Source organism: Mytilus galloprovincialis, chromosome 6 (genome assembly GCF_965363235.1).
Source record: "Mytilus galloprovincialis chromosome 6, xbMytGall1.hap1.1, whole genome shotgun sequence".
Lineage (NCBI taxonomy): Eukaryota > Metazoa > Mollusca > Bivalvia > Mytilida > Mytilidae > Mytilus > Mytilus galloprovincialis.
The window spans coordinates 83,449,040-83,471,760 of record NC_134843.1 but is presented as its reverse complement, the minus strand read 5'-3'; the positions used below and the strand labels follow the sequence as shown (position 1 = coordinate 83,471,760).

Below are 22,721 nucleotides of genomic sequence, written 5' to 3'. Positions count from 1 at the left end.
GGTGACCCTCTGCTGTTGTTTTTTATTTGGTCGGGTTGTTGTCTCTTTGACACATTCCCTATTTCCATTTTCAATTTTCTTAGATAAAATATGATACTAAACCCCTAACGGGAGGGATTGTACCTGATATTCATATGATGAAGACATAATCTTTCAATCAGTTTAATTGAGGTCTGGAGCTGGCTTGTCAGTTAACTGCTAGTAGTCTGTTGTTATTTATGTATTATTGTCATTTTATTTATTTTCTTTTGTTACATCTTTTGACATCAGACTCGGACTTCTCTTGAACTGAATTTTAATGTGCGTATTGTTATTCTTTTACTTTTCTACATTGGCTAGAGGTATAGGGGGAGGGTTGAGATCTCATAAACATGTTTAACCCCGCCGCAATTTTGCGCCTGTCCCAAGTCAGGAGCCTCTGGCCTTTGTTAGTCTTGTATGATTTAAAAAAATTTAGTTTCTTGTGTATAATTCGGAGTTTAGTATGACGTCCATTATCACTGTACTATTATGCATATTTTAGGGGCCAGCTGAAGGACACCTACGGGTGCGGGAATCCTCGCTACATTGAAGACCCATTGGTTGCCTTCGGCTGTTGTTTGCTCTATGGTCGGGTGGTTGTCGCTTTGACATATTCACCATTTCCTTTCTCAATTTTATTACAGATAAAGACTTTGTGTATTATTCGAAATTGCTGGAATAATGGATATTTGTTTTATTATACAATTACAACTGTTCCCTAGATCCATGATGGTCATTTTTCTTTAAAAAGATACAACAAACAGAAAATGTAATTAAAACAGTTTTCATCTCCATTCCTGTCCATTAAATCTTCAACAAATGATTTTATGAATAATCACAGTATACTTTTTTTTATTAAAGGATCTCATTTTGTCATCAGGTGTTTATTAATAATTGCAGTAAGGTAGTAGGAATTCATAAAAATATCTTTGGTCTATCTGAAAGAATGTCTCCATTCACCAAAGTGAACAGTTGAGCATTACATTTTAACTTCAATCTAATCTGCAATAGCAGTCATAACAATAAGAAAATAATACATTTCCATTTTTTTTTTAAATGTGTATCATTAATATGACAGATTTCTTACATGTTTAGTTTCATCCCTAAGTAATGCCGTTTATATTTATATGTCCTTCACATATTGAGCAATACTTTGAAAATAGAGGAGAATGTTACAGATAGGTCCAACACATACATTACATGAATCTCATAAAAATCATGTAATTCTACCTTGTTTACTGAATGTTTCTATCTTCAAAACCTATCACATATACAAGCATTTATTTTTACAAAAACAGAACTCTTACTGTTAAAAAAATATAACAAAAATGTAAAATCATTTTACTTAAAAGTCATTTCCAAATTATCACAGCTCTAATAATAAAAAAATATTTACAACAAACATAGCACTATCATAATCAACATTTTCATATGACATATGGACAAGTTTACGAAACTCTTTTTTTTAATTATCATTTGTAAATTGGTCCTAAGTATTTTACTTAATTTCTTCACTTTTAAAAGCTGGGCCTACTTTCTTATCTCTCTGAATTTCACTGAATGCATTTTAATATTCACATTCTTGAAAATTTACAATTACATGGCTTTCTTATGAAGACTATAAACATAAACTAAAACTTACAAGAATGTGTCCAAAGTACACGGATGCCCCACTCGCATTATCATTTTCCATGTTCAATGGCCATGAAATTGGGTAAAAAATCTAATTTGGCCTTAAAAGTAAAAAGATCAACCAAAAGGGAATATGTGTACTAAGTTTCAAGTTGATTGGACTTTAACTTCATCGAAAACTACCTTGACCAAAAACTTGAACCTGAAACTCACACTTTTAATTTCTATGTTCAGTGGACCATGAAAATGGAGTCAAAAGTTTAATTTTGTTTTAAAATAAGAAAGACCATATCATAAGGAACATGTGTACTAAGTTTCAATTTGATTGGACTTCAGCTTCATCAAAAACTACCTTGACCAAAAACTTTAACCTGAAACTCATACTTTTAATTTCTATGTTCAGTGGACCATGAAAATGGAGTCAAAAGTTTAATTTTGTTTTAAAATAAGAAAGACCATATCATAAGGAACATGTGTACTAAGTTTCAATTTGATTGGACTTCAGCTTCATCAAAAACTACCTTGACCAAAAACTTTAACCTGAAACTCATACTTTTAATTTCTATGTTCAGTGGACCATGAAAATGGGGTCAAAAGTTTAATTTTATTTTAAAATAAGAAAGATCATATCATAAGGAACATGTGTACTAAGTTTCAAGTTGATTGGACTTCAGCTTCATCAAAAACTACCTTGACCAAAATCTTTAACCTGAAGTGGGACGAACGGACGGAAGGACAGACGGACAAACATACGGAAGGACGCACAGACAAGAAAACATAATGCCCCTCTACTATCGTAGGTGGGGTATAAAAATATTTCAGGACATCATTGTGAAATTGATAATGGAATGAGCTGAAGTTGTAAGATTAAAACACAACTTTGGACCAACAATAGCATTAATTTTGTCATAATTTTTACTAAGTAATACCCAGTAATCCTTCAATGTCATCTAAATGTATATAAATATGACAAGAATATACAGTTTTACTGAAGGGAATTAGGCATGCATACTTTAATAAGATTCGAATTTGAAACATTAAAAGAAAACAACACTTTATAAAGAACTCATCTCACTTTTACCTTCATCAGGAATGCTCAAACCCCTAAATCAGAAAGCCACAGATATATAAGACCTAGACATGTAAAGGGCTATTACAAAAAGGGACCGAAACATGTATATAGTCTATTACTAAAAGGGACCTAAACAAATAGCCAAATTCACCTAAAGTGAAAATTCAAATTCCAGTATAAATCCTTAATAAATAAGTTAAAAAAAAAACAGATTTCAAGTGCTTCTTAAATGAAAAGAAGCAGGGGTACCTAAAATCATTTGCATATTCAAATGTGGCCTTGTTTAATATTTCACCATGAATGAATGAAAACTTTCAATTAAATGGACCTAAGCAAAGTACATATAACACATAAAAAACAATCTTTACCAAAACGTACAATCACATTTACTACAAAATGAGGTTAATTAGTGAGATTACTACATCATCATGTAATAAATTGAAGAGGCCCATGAGATCATAGGCCACAATGTAAATATAATTGGACAAATGATACTTAACTAGAATTAGTGTTACAGAAATGATACTGATACACTTAGTATATGATACTTGATGATGATATTATTCCATGATAAGTTATTTTTACAACAGTTACTTTCAATGAAATGATGTTGCAGCACATTATGCATTATATCTGACAGCTTTGCCCTGATAAGGTTTTACAACAGTAACTGCTATAGGAATTATTCAACAAATATAATGTACGGAACATGACAGAAATTTCATGACAAGTTTCAACACAGTTACTCGAATACATGTTATGTTGACACACATTGTGTGTTCTTGTACCCCATGCCAACACTGGTTATGTTTTTATCTGGATATGATTTCCAGGAAAAGTTTTTAACACAATTACTCCCATAGAAATTATATGGTCACACATTTTGCGTTCTCATACCCGATGTCAACACTAATTATGTATTTAACTAGACAAGTATTTCAGGACAAGTCTTACAACAGCTACTGCCATAGAGATGATGTTGACAAACATTATGTACGATATTTGACTGCTATTCCATGACAAGTTTTACAACAATTACTCCCATAAAAATGATGACGACACACATTATGTTCTCGTACCAGATGACACCAAGGATATTTATCTTCACAAACTGGACCTGAAAATACAGCAGGAAAAACTAACTTTCATGTTTATTTCATATTTTCTAAGACTCAAATAACCTGTAGATACTAAAGTGTCATCTGGTTGAAATGAGCATAAATAAATATGGAATGTGTCCATGAGATACAGATGATGCCAGACCTTGCACATAATGTTATAAAGGGACATTAATAAATAATGGTTAAAGTGATGCTATACAATGATCTGAGTTTTGTGGTAATAAACATTGTAAGTTTCATAACATTTAGTTGAGGCAAACTTAAGATTGAGAATGGAAATGAAAAATTGGTCAATTTTTCCATTTGTAAAGGGGCATAACTCTAGAAAGGTCAAAGTGATGCAATGAAAATTTAAACTTGATCTGAATTTTGTGTTTATAAGCATTGTGTATACTTTTCATATAAAACATTTGGTTGAGGCGAACTAAAGTAAGAGGATGGAATCAAAAAATTCAGAAACTTTTCCATCTGTTAGGAGCCATGACTCTAGAAATGTAAAAGTGAAGCCACCCAAATTCAGATGTAATCTGTGTTTTGTGTTAACAAGCATTGTGTATAAGTTTCAAACTATTTGGTGGAGGCAAACTGAAGTTAGAGAACAGACACCAACTTTCCCCACTCCCTTCTAAAAGAAAAGAAAACTTTCTGCAGTATAGATTTGTGAGTATTAAACCATTAATATACATACTACGATAAACTTCTTTCTGTTTACATGGTTGTAGTTTACAAGTTTGAGAGGCTGAAGGTCGTTTATCTATTTCACATCCAGAAGCATCTTCATTTCTTATGTTCAAACAACGAACCTGACGTCTCTGTTCTCCTTCTCCACAAGTAACTGAACACTAAAAAAATCATAAACAATGAAATATACTTAAGATAAGTTTTTTCGATGGAAAATATAGCTTACTTCTGGTAGTAATAATTACTTTCCAACTTCCCAATGAAGAAAGAAAATATAGAAGCCACTTTAAAAATTTCCTTTCCATCAATATCATAAACACTTGCTGTTTAATTGCAATAAAAAATTGAAGAAATGCAAACAAGAATTCAAACCATGTATTATATTATTCAATTATTCTATAAACAACTGTCATACATGTGTCAGGTTAAGCCAGCTATACAACCAGGTTTAACCCACAATTTTCTTCAGAAATACCTGTACCAAATAAGGAATATGACAGTTGTTTATTCCCTTGGTATGTTGATTAAAAGCGTTTGATTTTGTCAGTTTTTATGGACTTCCAATTTTTGAATTTGCCTTGGAGTTCAGTAATTTTGTTGTACCGTTTTATTCTCACCTGACTGGGCATTACTTTAACAACTACATCTCTTGAAAATATTTGCTTCAGTATATAGTAAATATGGATTCAACAGCAGAATCAAACCAGATGAAGTGTACAATAATTATCAATTAAAGACAGCTAAATTTCAAATTTAAAAAAAGTGAAATTTGTCAGGACATTTAATATCCTTAACTTAAAAAAATTAAATATTATACTTGATACAGCAGTAGAATATGTTTTTCTAGATATGATTTAGTTGGCAATATTTAAAATATTCTTTCTGGTGATTTGTCAAAAATTGTGTTTTCTATGAGTGGCACTATTAAGACACGGTTGTTTTCTTTCATTCTGTTAAAACCTAAGAATGAATGTAAAATTACTTCATAATTGAATTTGAACTAAGTTTAACCAATTAAGTATTGAGGCAAACCATAAGTTGATTCTTACAACATGAGGAGCTTTTTTTTGAAAAATTGTGATCAACTAAATAATAATCATAATTGTTGCCTTTCATTAAATTAAAGATTGTCATTTAAAGATAATGCAAAGTTTTATTGAAGTAATGATTTCAAATCACCTTCTAATGATGCCATGCATGTATATCTGCCCTCAGTCTGATTAAAATCAAACCTCTAATCACTTCCTTTATCTGATCTTTTAAATCCCACATATCAGAAAACTGGAGCAATAAGAGGGTTCTTTTAACTTTGTAACTTAGTAATATCAAAACATATATGGGCGTTTTTCAATAAAATCTTGAATTCTTGTCCCAGCCACTTTAAAAAAAAATGTGTTTAATCTTTGTAAGTAAATTTTTGTGCCGTCAGTACATTGAATTAGATTTAACATTTTAAGCAAAGAAACAGTCTAATTAAATTGATAAGATATTGATTCCTGAATGGTCCAAAATAACCAAAATGGCATGTCCCTCGACCGCCTGTTCAACATTCATACTCTAAAATATTGTAAAAAAGGTAGAAATAAATGTTATTTTTACTTAATATAAGTTCTTTAATAATTTAAAAGTATGATTAGAGCCAACATATTTTAATAAACAGCTTTTGAAAAGGATTTTTAATTTAATAAGGTTGTGTCCCTAACAAAATGTCAACTACAAAACGAAGTCATTAAACTTTGCCAATAAACAGTTTTATAAAATCAATGTAATTTTTTTTGCAAGAGATATAAACATTAGGGTCCTACAAAAGAAGTGATGCTTTTATAACGGCAGTTAAATTGTTGGTAAAAAAATTGAGCACATCATATGGACCACTGAGAAAAAAGTAAAATCACAAAAATACTGAACTCAGAGGAAAATCAATTCGGAAAGTCCATAATCACATGGCAAAATCAAATAACAAAACACATCAAAAACGAATGGACAAGAACTGTCATATTCCTGACTTGGTACAGGCATTTTCAAATGTAAAAAATGGTGGATTGACCTGGTTTTATAGCTAGCTAAACCTCTCACTTGTATGACAGTTGCATCAAATTCCATTATATTGTCACCGATGCGTGAACAAAACACACAGACACAATAGTTAAAAATGTCAAAAATAGGGGTACAGCAGTCAACATTGTGTTATCATCTTAATCACTATAAAAACAACAAATGTAACGAAGAAGCACAAAAAAGCATACATCAAATTAACATCCTCATTTTGATTATATTATACGATTTTATTTGTCTATGTAAAATGCACCCATCAAGGAAGGAGAGTACTGGTGTAAAATTGTGTGTTTGAAATTTTGCGCGTGTGAGAGTCATACCGTATTTTTGTTAATGTCCACTGTGAAACGGTCAAATCTCCTTCAGTATCTGGTTTTTAGATTATGAAAAAAATATCAGTGTACAGCTTAATACGTGCTTTGAGGAATACAATCAGTCTTGTTACTATTGCAATATAGGGATTGTGGGAAAAAAAATAAAACATGTGAATATGTCCACTACGAAACGGTCACCTACCATACAAGTATGGGAGAAAACATTTCGTAGTGAACACTACCACTACCATGCAGTCTTTTTTTTACTCTTTTTTACGACCGCAAAAATTTTAATTTCGTCGTATATTGCTATCATGTTGGCGTCGTCGTCTTCATCCGAATACTTTTAGTTTTTCGCACTCTAACTTTAGTAAAAGTGAATAGAAATAGATGAAATTTTGACACAAGGTTTATGACCACAAAAGGAAGGTTGGGATTGATTTTAGGAGTTTTGGTCCCAACATTTTAGGAATTAGGGGCCAAAAAGGGCCCAAATAAGCATTTTCTTGGTTTTCACACTATAACTTTAGTTTAAGTGAATAGAAATCTATGAAATTTTGACACAAGGTTTACATGTATGACCACAAAAGGAAGGTTGGGATTGATTTTGGGAGTTTTGGTTCCAACAGTTTAGGAATTAGGGCCAAAAAAGGGCCCAAATAAGCATTATTCTTGGTTTTTGCACAATAAATTTAGTATAAGTAAATAGAAATCAGTGAAATTTAAACACAAGGTTTATGACCACAAAAGGAAGGTTGGGATTGATTTGGGGAGTTGAGGTCCCAACAGTTTAGGCATAAGGGGCCAAAAAGGGGCCCAAATATGCATTATTCTTGGTTTTTGCACCATAACTTAAGTATAAGTAAATAGAAATCTATGAAATTTAAACACAAGGTTTATGACCATAAAAGGAATGTTGGGTTTGATTGTGGGAGTTTTGGTCCCAACAGTTTAGGAATAAGGGGCCCAAAGGGTCCAAAATTGAACTTAGTTTGATTTCATCAAAAATTGAATAATTGGGGTTCTTTGATATGCTAAATCTAACTGTATGTAGATTCTTAATTTTTGGTCCCGTTTTCAAATTGGTCTACATTAAGGTCCAAAGGGTCCAAAATTAAACTTAGTTTGATTTTAACAAAAATTGAATCCTTGGGGTTCTTTAATATGTTGAATCTAAAAATGTACTTAGATTTTTGATTATTGGCCCAGTTTTCAAGTTGGTCCAAATTGGGGTCCAAAATTAATATATTAAGTATTGTGCAATAGCAAGAAATTTTCAAGTGCACAGTATTCAGCAATAGCAAGAAATCTTCTATTGCACAGTATTGTGCAATAGCAAGAAATTTTCAATTGCTTAGTATTGCGCAATAGCAAGAAATCTTAAATTGCACAGTATTGTGCAATAGCAAATATTTTCAATTGCACAGTATTGCGCAATAGCCAGAAATATCTAATTGCACAATATTGTGCAATAGCAAGAAATTTTCAATTGATTGGAGTTAGCTTTCTTTGTCCAGAATAGTAGTTGAGTCAACTTAAATCATTGTTTTATACAATGTATATTCACTTTTACTACCAACTGATAAATTAAAACAATCTTTACCATTCAGTGATAACAAGCACCTTTTGTTACATTTTAATATTTTATGATGTATCTAAATGAGTAGTTATTGTTGCAAACTCCATTAGAAATTTGAATTGAGATCAGTTTTGGAAAAAGGGAAAGGGGGATGTGAAAACAAAATGGGGGGGGGGGGGGGTAAATTTTTCTCATTTCAGATTTCATAATAAAAAGAAAATTTCTTCAAACATTTTTTTGAAAGGATTAATATTCAACAGCATAGTGAATTGCTCAAAGGCAAAAAAAAAATTTAAGTTCATTAGACCACATTCATTCTGTGTCAGAAACCTATGCTGTGTCAACTATTTAATCACAATCCAAATTTAGAGCTGTATCCAGCTTGAATGTTGTGTCCATACTTGCCCCAACCGTTCAGGGTTCAACCTCTGCGGTCGTATAAAGCTGCACCCTGCAGAGCATCTGGTTTCAATTATATTCGTGCAAAACAAATAACAAGGGTTAGTTTCTTGTAATTTTAGGTATGTTTTCATTAATATAGAATAAGGTTGATGTCAACTACGAAACTTTTTGTTCACTACGAAACGGTTTTGTCAACTATGAAACGCATCAAAATGTCCACTACGTAACATGAGTTGTACCTTCATATGTGAAGTACTGTCTAATCTTTATCGATTAAAAATGGTTCTCCAATTCAGAAAAGAATGAGATCTTTCTAGTATATAAAGTAAAACAAACTGGAATGTCTATAGGAGACATTTAAAAATTGCAGTAAGATGTGTGTTTAGAAGCAGTTTCGTAGTGGACAAATGTCCCCCTATGAACAGTACCAAAATTATGAAATAATATCATTTTAAAGAGTATTTAAGATTGCACTTTTTGTTTACAAACAGGTCTATAATAAAGGTATTCAAAAAATCTCTTGAAATAAAATTTTAGACAAGTTGATTTTCCATTCTTTTAGGTCTGAAATTCACGCTTTTATTTAAAAACACCCATATAAGTAATGACATGTAAAGATAATTAGGCAACTATCAAATACAATATTCACAAAACCTCAAGACAATTTTTTTCTATAACATTTTTAAAATGGATTTGAACATGTAATACAACAAAAATGTGTTTATTACATACAAATGAACTATAATCCCAGCTGGGTTAAAAAGCATGCTAAAACATAACTAGCACATAATAAGCAGTATGAGCTTTACCGAATGGAAAGTCTACACTGTATGGAAAAGCAATGCTTATAGGTTGAAAGAATGAGCATTATTTGTGGTCAATATTCCATATTGTTTACACTTCATACATGAACATAACTTACTGTGGATTCATTTATTTTCGTTGGTACCAATTTTCGTGGATTACAGAAACCTTGTAATTTAGTGAATATGTGATTTTGTGGTTCTGCCAAAGTTTGGACACAACTTTAAAGAAATTTGCATTCTGTTGAACATTTAAATTTGTGGTTTACCTGTACCCACTAAACCCATGAAAATTGGTATCCAACAAACAGTAATGAATCCACAGTATGTTTTAAAAAAGATCATAAAAGACTTGAACAATCACCTAATAATGCATGACTATATCAAAAACAACAATACAAAAAGCAGACCTGTGACCATGGTCTTGTGTGCCACTGTGGCAACCAGACATAAGCTGCAGGACATGGCATAAGGTGGCATGATTCTACCATGGCAACGTCAGGTTTGTCTAAGCCAAAGCACATCCTGTTACTGGACAACTCCTGAACTTTATCACCAATGATCTGATTGCATCTCAGGTACCGTGATCTTGAACCGTCTCCACAGGTTTGAGAACACTGTTAAAAGGCATAATGGCATGATTCAAAAAAGGAAAATTAGTGAAGCAAGCACTGTACAATCTAATATAACTGCAAATGAAGTATGCCATAAGCAATGCATAAAAAGCCTATAGTAGACTATCCTAGGCAATGGCTAAGATGAAATTCTGAGCATTATCAAATTAGGATGTGTGTATGTGTTTCTAATTTTTGCTGTATGCCAAAAAATAACCCATTGAAATTCTGTTAAATATTGATTTCAGAATCTCTTAATTAGAATCTTGTCTAAAATTGAGTCTCCTTCTTTCAAGCTTTACTCTCGAACTATAAAAGACCTTTTGTCAATAAAATATCATAAAGGCAATGGATCTAATGTTGAAAGTTTAAATTCAACCTATGTTTTAATATTTTTCCATTTGTCCTTCGCAAGAGTAATATAGGGGATCTTAAAACAGCAGTTATTTTTATCCCTCAATAGTTATACAACAAATTGAAAGACTGACTAATAAAATACCATTATAGGATCTATACTTTGATGACCTTTTTGAACTAGATAATTTTGTCAAAGCAAAAAGCACAAACAGATTTGAAATTGCTGCAAAAAGCTGAAATTTCAAAGTCTGTATATCAGAAAAAGCAACCTGAATGTAAATGAAATTTAAAAAATGAATGAAAGGGCATTAGTGTACTATATTCTGAATTTGAAAATGGTCATGAACTGGACACCATACTTACTGGTCCCCATGGTGACAGATGCCATTCAAAATGATCCTCTGGTGGACATTCTTCTTTCTTACAGGATTCTGTAATGTTAGGTTTGTTGCCACGACAACTGTCGTCTGCTATTATGTTGTTACCTCTAACCCCTTTGACCCGTTTACTTTTACAGACCACCTTCCTTGACCAAAAACCCTCTCCACAACTCACAGAACACTGAAACAAAAAGGGTGCAATGTCATGATATACAGTAATCTCTGTGTAGTAAAAAACACTTGAATCATACTCTCCTATTGAACTAATATTTTTAATAATAAGTCCTCAAAGCTCTTCAACTTCATACTTTATTTGACATTTTTTTACTTAAGCATCAGTGATGAGACTTGCAGATGAAAGGCAAGTATATTGGTATAAAAGTTCAATGAAAAGATAAAAATGTTCTGTTACCTTTGACCATTTGCCTTTAAACCATCTAGGAGGACATGCATGACTGTTGCAAGGCCTCTTTTTAATTGGTTTAGGTAGATTTCTACAGAACTTTCTTTTGACAGCTTTATCTATTGACATTGAATGTTTCTGTCGACACATGATCTTTCTCTTCTGTTTACCTCCTCCACATTTCTTGGTACACTCTCTCCATCCTTCTGGCACCCATCTTAAAATGTACACATAAACGTATTTATACTAATATGAGATTCTTGGGTCATTTGCTTCATCGGAACATAAAGAATTATGGGTAACATCATTGTTCGTACACCAAAATGAAAAGAACGTTACTTTGTTGCTTGAATTTCATTTGTTTAGAATCTTTCAAACAAATCACAACGTTTTGGTATACGCTTTTAAAGATATGACCCAAAATGCATTAGATTCTGAAACATGGAAATATTCCATATGAGAATCCATAACCTAACAGTTATAGGCAGACATTGTTGAAGGCTGAATTGCAACCTATAGTTGTTAAACTTCTATGTCATTTGATCCTTGGTGGAGAGTTGTCTCATAAGCAATCATACCACACCTTTTTTGTCTTTGTATATGTAATGCTTCAAGTTACATTTTTGGGAGTTTTTGTTTTCTTTTACTAGTAAATTTAATAGAAAAATATGATGATATCTAAAACTTTACATTTAGGTATCTTTCTTGTACTATACTGATATAAAATTGAAAATGGAAATGGGGAATGTGTCAAAGAGACAACAACCCAACCATAGAGCAGATAACAGAGCTCCTGAACATTCTTTTTTTTTCATGTAATTTTTTTAAGACAATGATAAAACTGAATATACCATATAAGTCCTTTGTTAAGCTACCAGCTATCAAGACTTGAATTGAAGTAAGCTCTTTGAAATATTCCTCATTTCCATTCTCAATTTATTTTTTAACTTTTAATTGCAAAAGTGGTTTAATTGCTAATGAGAAAATTATCTAACCAATAAAGGAGAAGAATGTTAGAATACAGCCTTTAATAAATCCTGTTTTACAAGACCAATAGGCAAAATATTTCTCTTTTACCTGATATGGTCAGAATTTAGACCATTATGCTAAACATTGTCCCAGAAGTTAAACCAACAAATATTCAATACACTTTATCACATCGATAAAACTGGACAAAGGAGTAATATTGTCTTAAATAGTATGACCTTATTTTACTGGGTCCCTGTATCATTGGATACTGACCTAGGAGGACAAGGATTCTGGTTACATGAGAAGATTCCAGTCTCTGGTTTGGATTTAGAATCACAGTACGCTGGATCTACTTCTTCATAATGGTTTCTACGACAAAAAGCTGACACTGTTTTACTACCTATAAATATATATTGTTAAATGCATTAGGTGAGTAAACAGCCATAAAAATTATGCTTTATATCTTAGATTTATATATGTTGTGTACAAGATGTAAGTTTGTACAAATTATAATTTGTACAGGGTTTTTGTACAAGTTATAAGTTTTTTGACACCTACCTTCTTGCAACAGGTGATACAGGTTTATCTTATAATATGAACCAGTGTATTGTTTTAAATTTAAACACATATTCTTCAAACTAACATTTAATGCTATTCTCCTTGTCTTCAAACTGGAAATGAGGATATGGTTTAAATTATAATTTTATTTTTTTCCTTATACCATATTCATATTCATACAAAATCTTTGTGTGGTCTTATAATGGTTTTGTATCAATGCTCAGTTTAAGTCTGTATCATGAAGTTGTGAAAATATGACAGAAATATGCGAAACAAAAGACTGTTTGCTTGCATCATCCATTTGTGTTCAGCAGGTCAACACTGATTACTTGTACAAAAAATCTGTACAAATTATAATTTGTACAACATTACAACTTGTACACAACATATACATTGCAAATAGTTAAAAACATAGATGTATTTTTTGACAGTTTTGTTCTTACAATATAAAGGAGTAGGGGAAAAATTAAGCTCAAAATTTAACAAAACCAAACAAGACATAAATGGCCTAAAAGATTTTCAATTACTATGGGTAAACACAATTGTGTAGTACTTACAATAAAAAAAAACAATCACACATGACAATTAACTACAATAACAACCAATGAAACTAGAGGCTCTAAAGAGCCTGTGTCGCTCACCTTGGTCTATGTGCATATTAAACAAAGGAGTCACAAATGGATTCATGACAAAATTGTATTTTGGTGATGGTGATGTGTTTGAAGTTCTAACTTTACTGAACATTCTTGCTTCTTACAATTATATCTATAATGAACTTTGCCCATTAGTAACAGAGAAAAATATTTGGTAAAAATTACATAAATTTACCAAATTAATGAAAATTGTTAAAAATTGACTATAAAGGGCAATAACTCCTTAAGGGGTCAATTGACCATTTAGGTCATGTGGACTTATTTGTAGATCTTACTTTGATGAACATTATCGCTGTTTACAGTTTATCGCTATCTATAATAGTATTCAAGATAATAACCAAAAACAGCAAAATTTCTTTAAAAATTACCAATTGGAGGGCAGCAACCCAACAACCGGTTGTCCAATTCATTTGAATATTTCAGGGCAGATATATATTGACTTGATTAACAATTTAACTCCTTGTCAGATTTCCTCTAAATGATTTGGTTTCAGAGTTATAAGCAAAAAACTACATTTTACCCCTGTTCTATTTTTAGCCGTGGTGGCCATCTTGGTTGGATGGCCAGGTCATCGGACACATTTTTCAAACAAGGTACCTCAAAGATGATTGTGGTTAAGTTTGAATTAATTTGGCCCAGTAGTTTCAGAGGAGAAGATTTTTGTAAAAGATAACTAAGATTTACGAAAAATGGTTAAAAATTGACTATAAAGGGCAATAACTCCTAAAGGGGTCAACTGACCATTCCGGTCATGTTGACTTATTTGTAAATCTAACTTTGCTGAACATTATTGCTGTTTACAGTTTATCTCTATCTATAATAATATTCAAGATAATAACCAAAAACGGCAAAATTTCCTCAAAATTACCAATTCAGGGGCAGCAACCCAACAACAGGTTGACCGATTCATCTGAAAATTTCAGGGCAGATAGATCTTGACCTGATAAACCTTTTTACCCCACATCAGATTTCCTCTAAATGCTTTGGTTTTTGAGTTATAAGCCAAAAACTGCATTTTACCCCTATGTTCTATTTTTAGCCGTGGCGGCCATCTTGGTTGGTTGACCGGGTCACGCCACACATTTTTTAAACTAGATACCCCAATGATGATTGTGGCCAAGTTTGGTTCAATTTGGCCCAGTAGTTTCAGAGGAGAAGATTTTTGTAAAAGTTAACGACGACGGACGACAGACGACGGACGACGACGACGACGACGGACGCCGGACGCAAAGTGATTGGAAAAGCTCACTTGGCCCTTCGGGCCAGGTGAGCTAAAAATGAGAATGTTTTTTTTAAGAATTTTCATATATGTGAGCCACTTCTCTTACTGGTACTTAAGGTAGAGATTCCAATTTTTATGAAGACTTATTCAAGAACCAAAAAAGCTTCCTACCTCCTGCACATGGCTCTGAACATGCTGTTACAGATATACTCCAGGAATACATATCAGATCTTCTTGTGGTTAACTTCTCATGTTGATCTATAGGTAATGCATATTCATAACTGATTCCAGGATTTTTGTCTTGTACTAGAATCTAAAAAATTAAATATACACATTGTAAATTGATCATACAATGTAATGAAACTTGAGGCAGATATCATGAATTGTGTTTTTTTCTTTTTTACCTATATAGCTTTGAATTACTGCAGAATCCAAGATATTTATTTTGAAAATATGAAAACATTTAAATTCTCATGCTGAAACTGTCCATAAAATGAGATCAAGTTAAAAAAGTGTTCTGTTTTATGTTAATAATTCATTTGGTCTATAAAAAAACAAGGAGATGAGTATACACTTAATGTAGAAAAAATTAAATAGCCAACTGCATAAAACATTTTAAAAGTCCAAATTTGATGCATATGCTGTTTCTTTGAATCGGTACCTTCTATACAGATGATTCAATACACTACACAGCATCAGCTTCTTACAACACTATTACACAAATATTCAGGAGTGAAAGATCTTTGCAATTCCTGTAAAATGTTTTACCTCTAAAACTAAGTCTTCTGTTAGTGGTCCATCACATGTCAGTGTCTCTGGTTCATTGTATGGTCGACTGTAGTAAAACTTAGCTCCTCCTATCTTATATTCACCAGGCCAAGCAACACGATGTTCACCATTCAGTAAATATTTACCAAATATATCACGTATCGACAGATAGTTTGATGATAAGGCATTTTCTTTAATTTTTATAGATCTAGCTGTCTTTGGTAATACAGCTATCGGGAAATATGCTGAAAAATATTAAATTGAGAGAAATAAACATTATTATACCTAAACACTGGAAGTTAAGCAACCAACAATCAATCAATCAATATTCTACCGAAACAAAATCAAGCATATTTGATATAACAAATAGACAAACCAATAATAATCAAACAGCATATTCTCTTTAAAGTCAAGTTTTTATCTGAACTTTTTAAAAAATAAAATAATTGTGTTTGGTTTGTTGGCGCTTATTGCTACAGTTTTTAAAAATATAACATTTTACAAATAATAAGTTAATTCTTTGTTCATAATATACATATATATTGATCTACTTACCATACTAATAAGGGAGGAAAGTATTTTTTTATAAAATTGTTTTTTTGCCATTCCTTCAAAATTTCAAAGCTGTATTATATTATTGACACAGACTAAACACTGTATCATTGAATTCTGCAGAAAGGATTTATGGAATAACTAATCCAAGAATTCAAATAGAGAAAAATATTCAACAAGTGACCGAACAACACATTAATTCACGAATGCGCATAGCGCATGAGTTAATTATCAGTGTTGTTCGGTCACGAGTTGAATATTTTTCGATATTTGAATTTTTTAATTAGTTATTCTTTATATTACATTGGCAAATGGCTTTTTTTTAAAAGAAATTAATGTAAAACATGTAAGGAACTATATCTTCTTTCTACGCATTCACAATATGTTTTGATCCGCCGCTATCGACGTCTTGACAACGCCTATTGTTGTATGACGTCAGAGAGTGAAATAACCATGTTTATTTCACATGTGAAATTATCGGTTTTGATTTAAAATTTGGGAAATCAATTAATGTAATTCATTGCAACCAATGTAATAATTGAATTTAACTGCTTTTAATATTAGCCTTCATGTATATTCCATCTAATATTTTACTTCTAAAACAAGGTAGCATGCACATATGATAACCTTTACTTACTGTTTAATTTAGGTTGTTCTGTATATTCACCACTTAATATTCTACAAGTAGAGTTATCTCCCCTACAGACTCCACAAATGTCATTAGAGGCATTAGAACCAACAATCCAGTCACATCCTATTGGCTGAATAATAATTAAAAAGGTGATTATGTTATTGCCAATACACACTTCAGAAAGATCATAAGATAAATTAGGAGGGACCAAAAATAGCAATTTGAAGCTTAAAACAAAAATGTTATTATCTCCCTTACACCAATTACTGTATAATACATATTTTTGAATTAATTGTGTGTATTTGTTTTTTTTAAAACTTAAGGAACCATTTGCAAAATGTAGTTAATAAACACAATGAAAAACCACCTAGAACAAATGAATATTACTACATGTACATGTGCTATAAAGTCCATATTTTTTGCATTGACTGAATTATTACAATAATGGCTGAATTCACAATAATCTATGATGTTCAACATTGCATTTTTAAACAGAGGCTTTACACATAAAAAAAACCCAACTTATTTGATAAGTAAAGCAAGCGCTGGTTGTCAAATCCAAGTTGAATATTTGCCATAAGTTAAAAATATATCTGCTGGATAAAATTTAGAATTGAAATGGGGAATGTTTCAAATACACAACAACCTGACCAATGGGCAGATCATATGTTCATCATTCATGACCAAAAAGTTACTTCTTAAATGTCTATTTTTAATTTTTCAGTTATTGAGATAACTTCTGTTGTCATTCTATTAATTAACATTATCTTTATTTTGATATGATGAAATAAACTTTTTAGATGGTTATGTTTCATGCGTACCTTGCACACACCATTTATACAAAGGTTGTTTTTGTCCATACACTTCATACCATCAACAGCAGTATGTTTGATATTGAACACATAACTGTAGGTCTCAGCATAGCAATGCAGAATACATGGTTCATTAACTGAAAATACACCAGAATAACTTTTAAATACTAGAAAATGTAACCTTAATAAAATGTAATGTGAACAGATGTAATTCTTGAAAAAAATCCTAAGGCCATACAAAAAATACCTAATATCTCTTTCACAGTCCCACTTTTTTTCTGATTTCAAACAAAAACCTATGATTATTTCTTAATATTATTTTCATCTAGAAAGAGGTTTGAAAAAATGTTAAAAAAAATAAAAATAATTCTTTATCAGTTTATAATTTAACTTACAGTCATAAAGTTTATGATTAGGTTTCCATTTGAGGTACCATCCTCTGTAAGGTTCTTTGTTGTAAGATGTACACTGTACATCATAAAAATCCCCATCCCCATCAGGACACACCTATAATATACAAAATAATCCATCAAATATTATTCAAACACTCAAAATATAGTGCAGATAAATAATCAGCATTTTAGGTAAATGCTGCTTCATTAAAACAAAGTTCTTGAGTTGACTCTCAGAAATTGTACTCTTAGGGGTCAAAGGACTTTTTACCAACAGTCAGGATTTGGCTATTGGGAAGAATTCATAAATGGCTAGTTAAATTATCCGTAATTTGGGAATTCTGGACTGAATTATATCCTGATGTGGGAGCAGATATGATATGTGTCATTTTGGTCTCTTGTGGACAGTTGTCTTATTGGTAATCATACCACATCTTTTTTTTTTATAGACACAATATTTTTACAGGCATTCTGGAATTTGTGTTAATTGTCTCTGGATTTTGGATTAAGATCAAATTCTACCCTGTCCTATTATAAAGGGTGCCGTCAACTCTTGTACATGTTAAAGAATTATAAAAATAGTAACAATAAGATCTATGTAACCATTCAAACCAATACTTACCTTTACATTACACATTTTGTAAACTTTATCATCTCCCTGACAGGGCATACCACCATACTGAGGTCTGAAACAAATATCAAAATCATAAAAATATAAGGATTTGGTATATATCTATTACATTTTATGTAGTTTGTTATATCATTTTCTATTACCGTCAAAATTAAGATATTGTTTAAATCTTGTTAACCTCACACAAATTAAACATAATCATTAAGAAGCTGATCACTATTGTATTGATGTACAGCTAGCTTATCCTTTAGAAATCCTTTATTTTACAAGACATAAAGACAATACTGTACACCAACTTATATTCACAGATTCTTTATTTTGTGATTAGCCCTTTGTAGCCCATTTCAAGGAGATTTAATTTTGCGATTCTCAAATTTACTTGATGTACTTAAATATGGAAAATAACATACTTACAATGGTTTGTTACATTGTCTCTCTCTCTTCGTAACACCACCACCACAAGAACGAGAACATTCTGACCATACTGACCACTCGGACCACCCACCATCTACAGGACTAGGACCATGCTGTCCAAACTTTACACATGCACCTTGGCGACACCACTGAAAAGAAACAGGAGTATACTTCACATTCTATATGAAAAGTTATATAGTTATATAAAAACAAGTACCTTATATTAGATTATTTATTATTAATTTGTCTTACCTTTGGTATTTAAAGAGATCTTGCAACTGTCATAATTTACTTTAAAACAACAGAAAATGAATTCCAAGAGGAATTGCTCTGACCAATGTGTTTGTCATTTACTTCTTATGTGCCTCAAAAAGAAGTAACATTTACCAGTCTTAAAGCCATTGATAAGATATGCCAAGTGATTATAAACAAGACCTAACAGATCACAACCCGACTTAAAAAAAAGAGTAAAATAACAAATATTGCCTACCTACCCTACCATGACCACAAGATGTTCCCTCTGCAGCTGGTAAAAACTTTGTCTCACATCTTTGTCTTCCTCTGAAACACCATAGTGACTTACAGATGTCCTGAAATTATAAATTCAAATTTTACTAGTAAGAAAAACTAATTGTTGAATTTTAATCAATGTTTGGCACTCAAATCCTCAGAGTAGCCAGTCTACTGAAGTTATTGGTAACGGTTTAACTTTTTTCCTTCTATTATGAAGCAATGTTTCTTATAATTTAAATAAGTTCTTACAAAACAGCTTTGGTGCAGACTTTTAAGGAAAAACCCTTAATCTTATAATACTTTGCACTAGTTTGTATTCTTACTTTCAGTTGATATGGCATATCAAACTGGTACCATTAGTACTATTTAATGAATGATTTTACTTTGAGAGACTCAACCTATTTCAGGAGAAGACAGTATGTAGAGTTCGCTGAAGACTGTATGTTGCCCTCTATATAGCGGTCTTTGGGTTATATTTCTTGTTGGTTTGGTGTGTCATTGTAGTTAACAGAATATTTCAATAAGACAAATCACTCTATGACAACAAACCTTTCCAAAATCATATCCACAAAGCTTGGCTTTATCACCAAACTGCCATTTACACTGCATATCAGCATCATACAACTCTCCTGGTAACTTGTCAGGAAAAGATAACTCTGCTACATTCTTAGAATGGTTAGACAAACACTGTGCTTGTGGTGTACTAAAACAATAAAGATTTTCATTTTGATTTAAGAACGCATTTTAAGCTTGAATGATTTCTTAGGGTTCTGTTGTATGTACTATAAATAAACTTGTGTGTTCATTTGTTATTGCGATTGTTGAAAAATGGACAAAAATGTGAGATTCCTGTCACTTCAGGAAAACATGTAAACAAAAAATTCTGCAAAAGTTCAAAATACCATTTTTAAGTTTTATGAAAAAACTATCATGCCACAATTTTCACAGTATCAATCAAAAACATTTCTTAATTATCTTATTTTACAGCAATCATTTTCATAATCATAATCATTGGATTAGCTGCTGCAGTGCAATTGTAATATAATCATAAAACACAGAGCACCGATTTAGAAAATCCTTTATAAATACTATATAAATTAACTGGTACACATCATACATAAATATGTAACCATATTTTCATCTGTAAGGCTATTGCTTGTGGGGCATTGGGTTGCTGTCGTGTTGACATTTACCCCACATCTCCTTTTGTTCATATGAATTCACAAATTTGCTTAAAACTTGTCATATCAATAAATTTCAACAGCTCTGTAAGTACAATTTTTATGGAACTAATTTAAGTTTTAAATATAAGTCACAGTCTGTTTAACAATCAGTTATTAACATTTTTAAAATGAGTCAATACAGTTTCAGGGGAGATAATTATTAACATTTAAAAGATTTATGATGTTAACTTACTTCAAGAATCTCATAAGATAGGCTTTACTACATATTGACCATTGGAACAATCCATCTTTACTAACAAGGGTAGGTGACATCAATTTACCAGCAGACTGGGAACAGTAGTTACCCTCTCCATCATGGAACATTCCAAAACTGAAAAAATTATATGAAACTTCATAAATTTTTAGAATAAAAACTTTAAATTGAGTTTTAGGTTGTTAAGGGCTTGTATAAATACCTGTTATATTAATGATTGTAAAGATTATGTTATTCATATGTATTTTTGGTGTTTTGTATTAATGGGTTACTGTAATTGATGTTTACCCAACATCATCTTTTATCTACATTCATTAACACTATCTAAGAAAGTTTCAATACTACATATACTACTGTAAATTAATTATATCTTTATCACTTTTGGATGTACATCTTTTAATATGTAGGGATTGCCATACTGTAAATTCAGAAATTATTGCATGCATTCATTATTGCGATTTTTTCATTTGAGACTAAAACACGATTTTAATTTTTGTGATATTCAGTAAAATCCTGTTTGATTCATATACAAAAAATGCCAGTTTTAATTATTGCAATCATAACCCTGTCGCATTTTTCGCAATAATAAAAACATCGCAATAATTTCTGAATTTACAGTATTATATCAGGTCATAAATGACCCCTTCACCCTTTCAATACAAGGGACAATTCTCAAAATAAGTCATATATCATGACACATTTTGTGCTGTATGGAGAACATGTTTATCACTTACTTGTGCCCCATCTCATGTGCTTTAATAAAGGCTTTCGTCAGACCTGTATCTACTTACTTGTGTCCCATCTCATGAGCTATAGTAAAGGCTGTAGTCAGACCTGTATATACTTACTTGTGTCCCATCTCATGAGCTATAGTAAAGGCTGTAGTCAGACCTGTATATACTTACTTGTGTCCCATCTCATGAGCTATAGTAAAGGCTGTAGTCAGACCTGTATATACTTACTTATGTCCCATCTCATGAGCTATAGTAAAGGCTGTAGTCAGACCTGTATATACTTACTTGTGTCCCATCTCATGAGCTATAGTAAAGGCTGTAGTCAGACCTGTATATACTTACTTATGTCCCATCTCATGAGCTATAGTAAAGGCTGTAGTCAGACCTTTATCTACTTACTTGTGTCTCATCTCATGAGCTATAGTAAAGGCTGTAGTCAGACCTGTATATACTTACTTATGTCCCATCTCATGAGCTATAGTAAAGGCTGTAGTCAGACCTGTATCTACTTACTTGTGTCCCTTCTCATGAGCTATAGTAAAGGCTGTTGTCACACCTGTATCTACTTACTTGTGCCCCATCTCATGAGCTATAGTAAAGGCTGTAGTCAGACCTGTATCTACTTACTTGTGTCCCTTCTCATGAGCTATAGTAAAGGCTGTAGTAAGACCTGTATTTACTTACTTGTGTCCCATCTCATGAGCTATAGTAAAGGCTGTAGTCAGACCTGTATATACTTACTTATGTCCCATCTCATGAGCTATAGTAAAGGCTGTAGTCAGACCTGTATCTACTTACTTGTGTCCCTTCTCATGAGCTATAGTAAAGGCTGTTGTCACACCTGTATCTACTTACTTGTGTCCCATCTCATGAGCTATAGTAAAGGCTGTAGTTAGACCTGTATCTTCATTGATGGTACAACTTCTCACTCGGTTACACATGCCTTCTATTGGTGCAAACCCTACAGATATCAATATATATTAAAACAGGTTGTTAGTTTG

General features: G+C 31.8%; 1 protein-coding gene across 4 annotated transcripts in view; it reads right to left on the bottom strand.

Annotated features, from left to right (window-relative positions):
• Positions 1–3,081: 3,081 nt before the first annotated feature.
• Positions 3,082–22,721, bottom strand: part of LOC143080528 (A disintegrin and metalloproteinase with thrombospondin motifs 16-like) — a 77,380-nt gene continuing 57,740 nt past the window's right edge. For 2 of the 4 annotated variants that reach the window (XM_076256407.1, XM_076256405.1), the window contains exons 8-24: positions 22,576–22,681; positions 20,966–21,103; positions 20,099–20,252; positions 19,531–19,626; positions 19,037–19,185; positions 18,614–18,677; positions 17,995–18,106; positions 17,609–17,736; positions 16,794–16,917; positions 15,605–15,849; positions 15,008–15,149; positions 12,677–12,803; positions 11,444–11,651; positions 11,015–11,212; positions 10,091–10,297; positions 4,535–4,688; positions 3,082–3,842 (exon numbers count right to left, since the gene is read on the bottom strand). In XM_076256407.1, coding sequence (XP_076112522.1) covers positions 3,715–3,842; positions 4,535–4,688; positions 10,091–10,297; positions 11,015–11,212; positions 11,444–11,651; positions 12,677–12,803; positions 15,008–15,149; positions 15,605–15,849; positions 16,794–16,917; positions 17,609–17,736; positions 17,995–18,106; positions 18,614–18,677; positions 19,037–19,185; positions 19,531–19,626; positions 20,099–20,252; positions 20,966–21,103; positions 22,576–22,681 — 2,480 coding nt within the window. In that variant the 3' untranslated portion in view covers positions 3,082–3,714. Of the gene's footprint in view, positions 3,843–4,534; positions 4,689–10,090; positions 10,298–11,014; positions 11,213–11,443; positions 11,652–12,676; positions 12,804–15,007; positions 15,150–15,604; positions 15,850–16,793; positions 16,918–17,608; positions 17,737–17,994; positions 18,107–18,613; positions 18,678–19,036; positions 19,186–19,530; positions 19,627–20,098; positions 20,253–20,965; positions 21,104–21,891; positions 21,935–22,575; positions 22,682–22,721 lie in introns of all 4 variants that reach the window. The other 2 variants (XM_076256406.1, XM_076256408.1) reach the window with 2 other exon arrangements.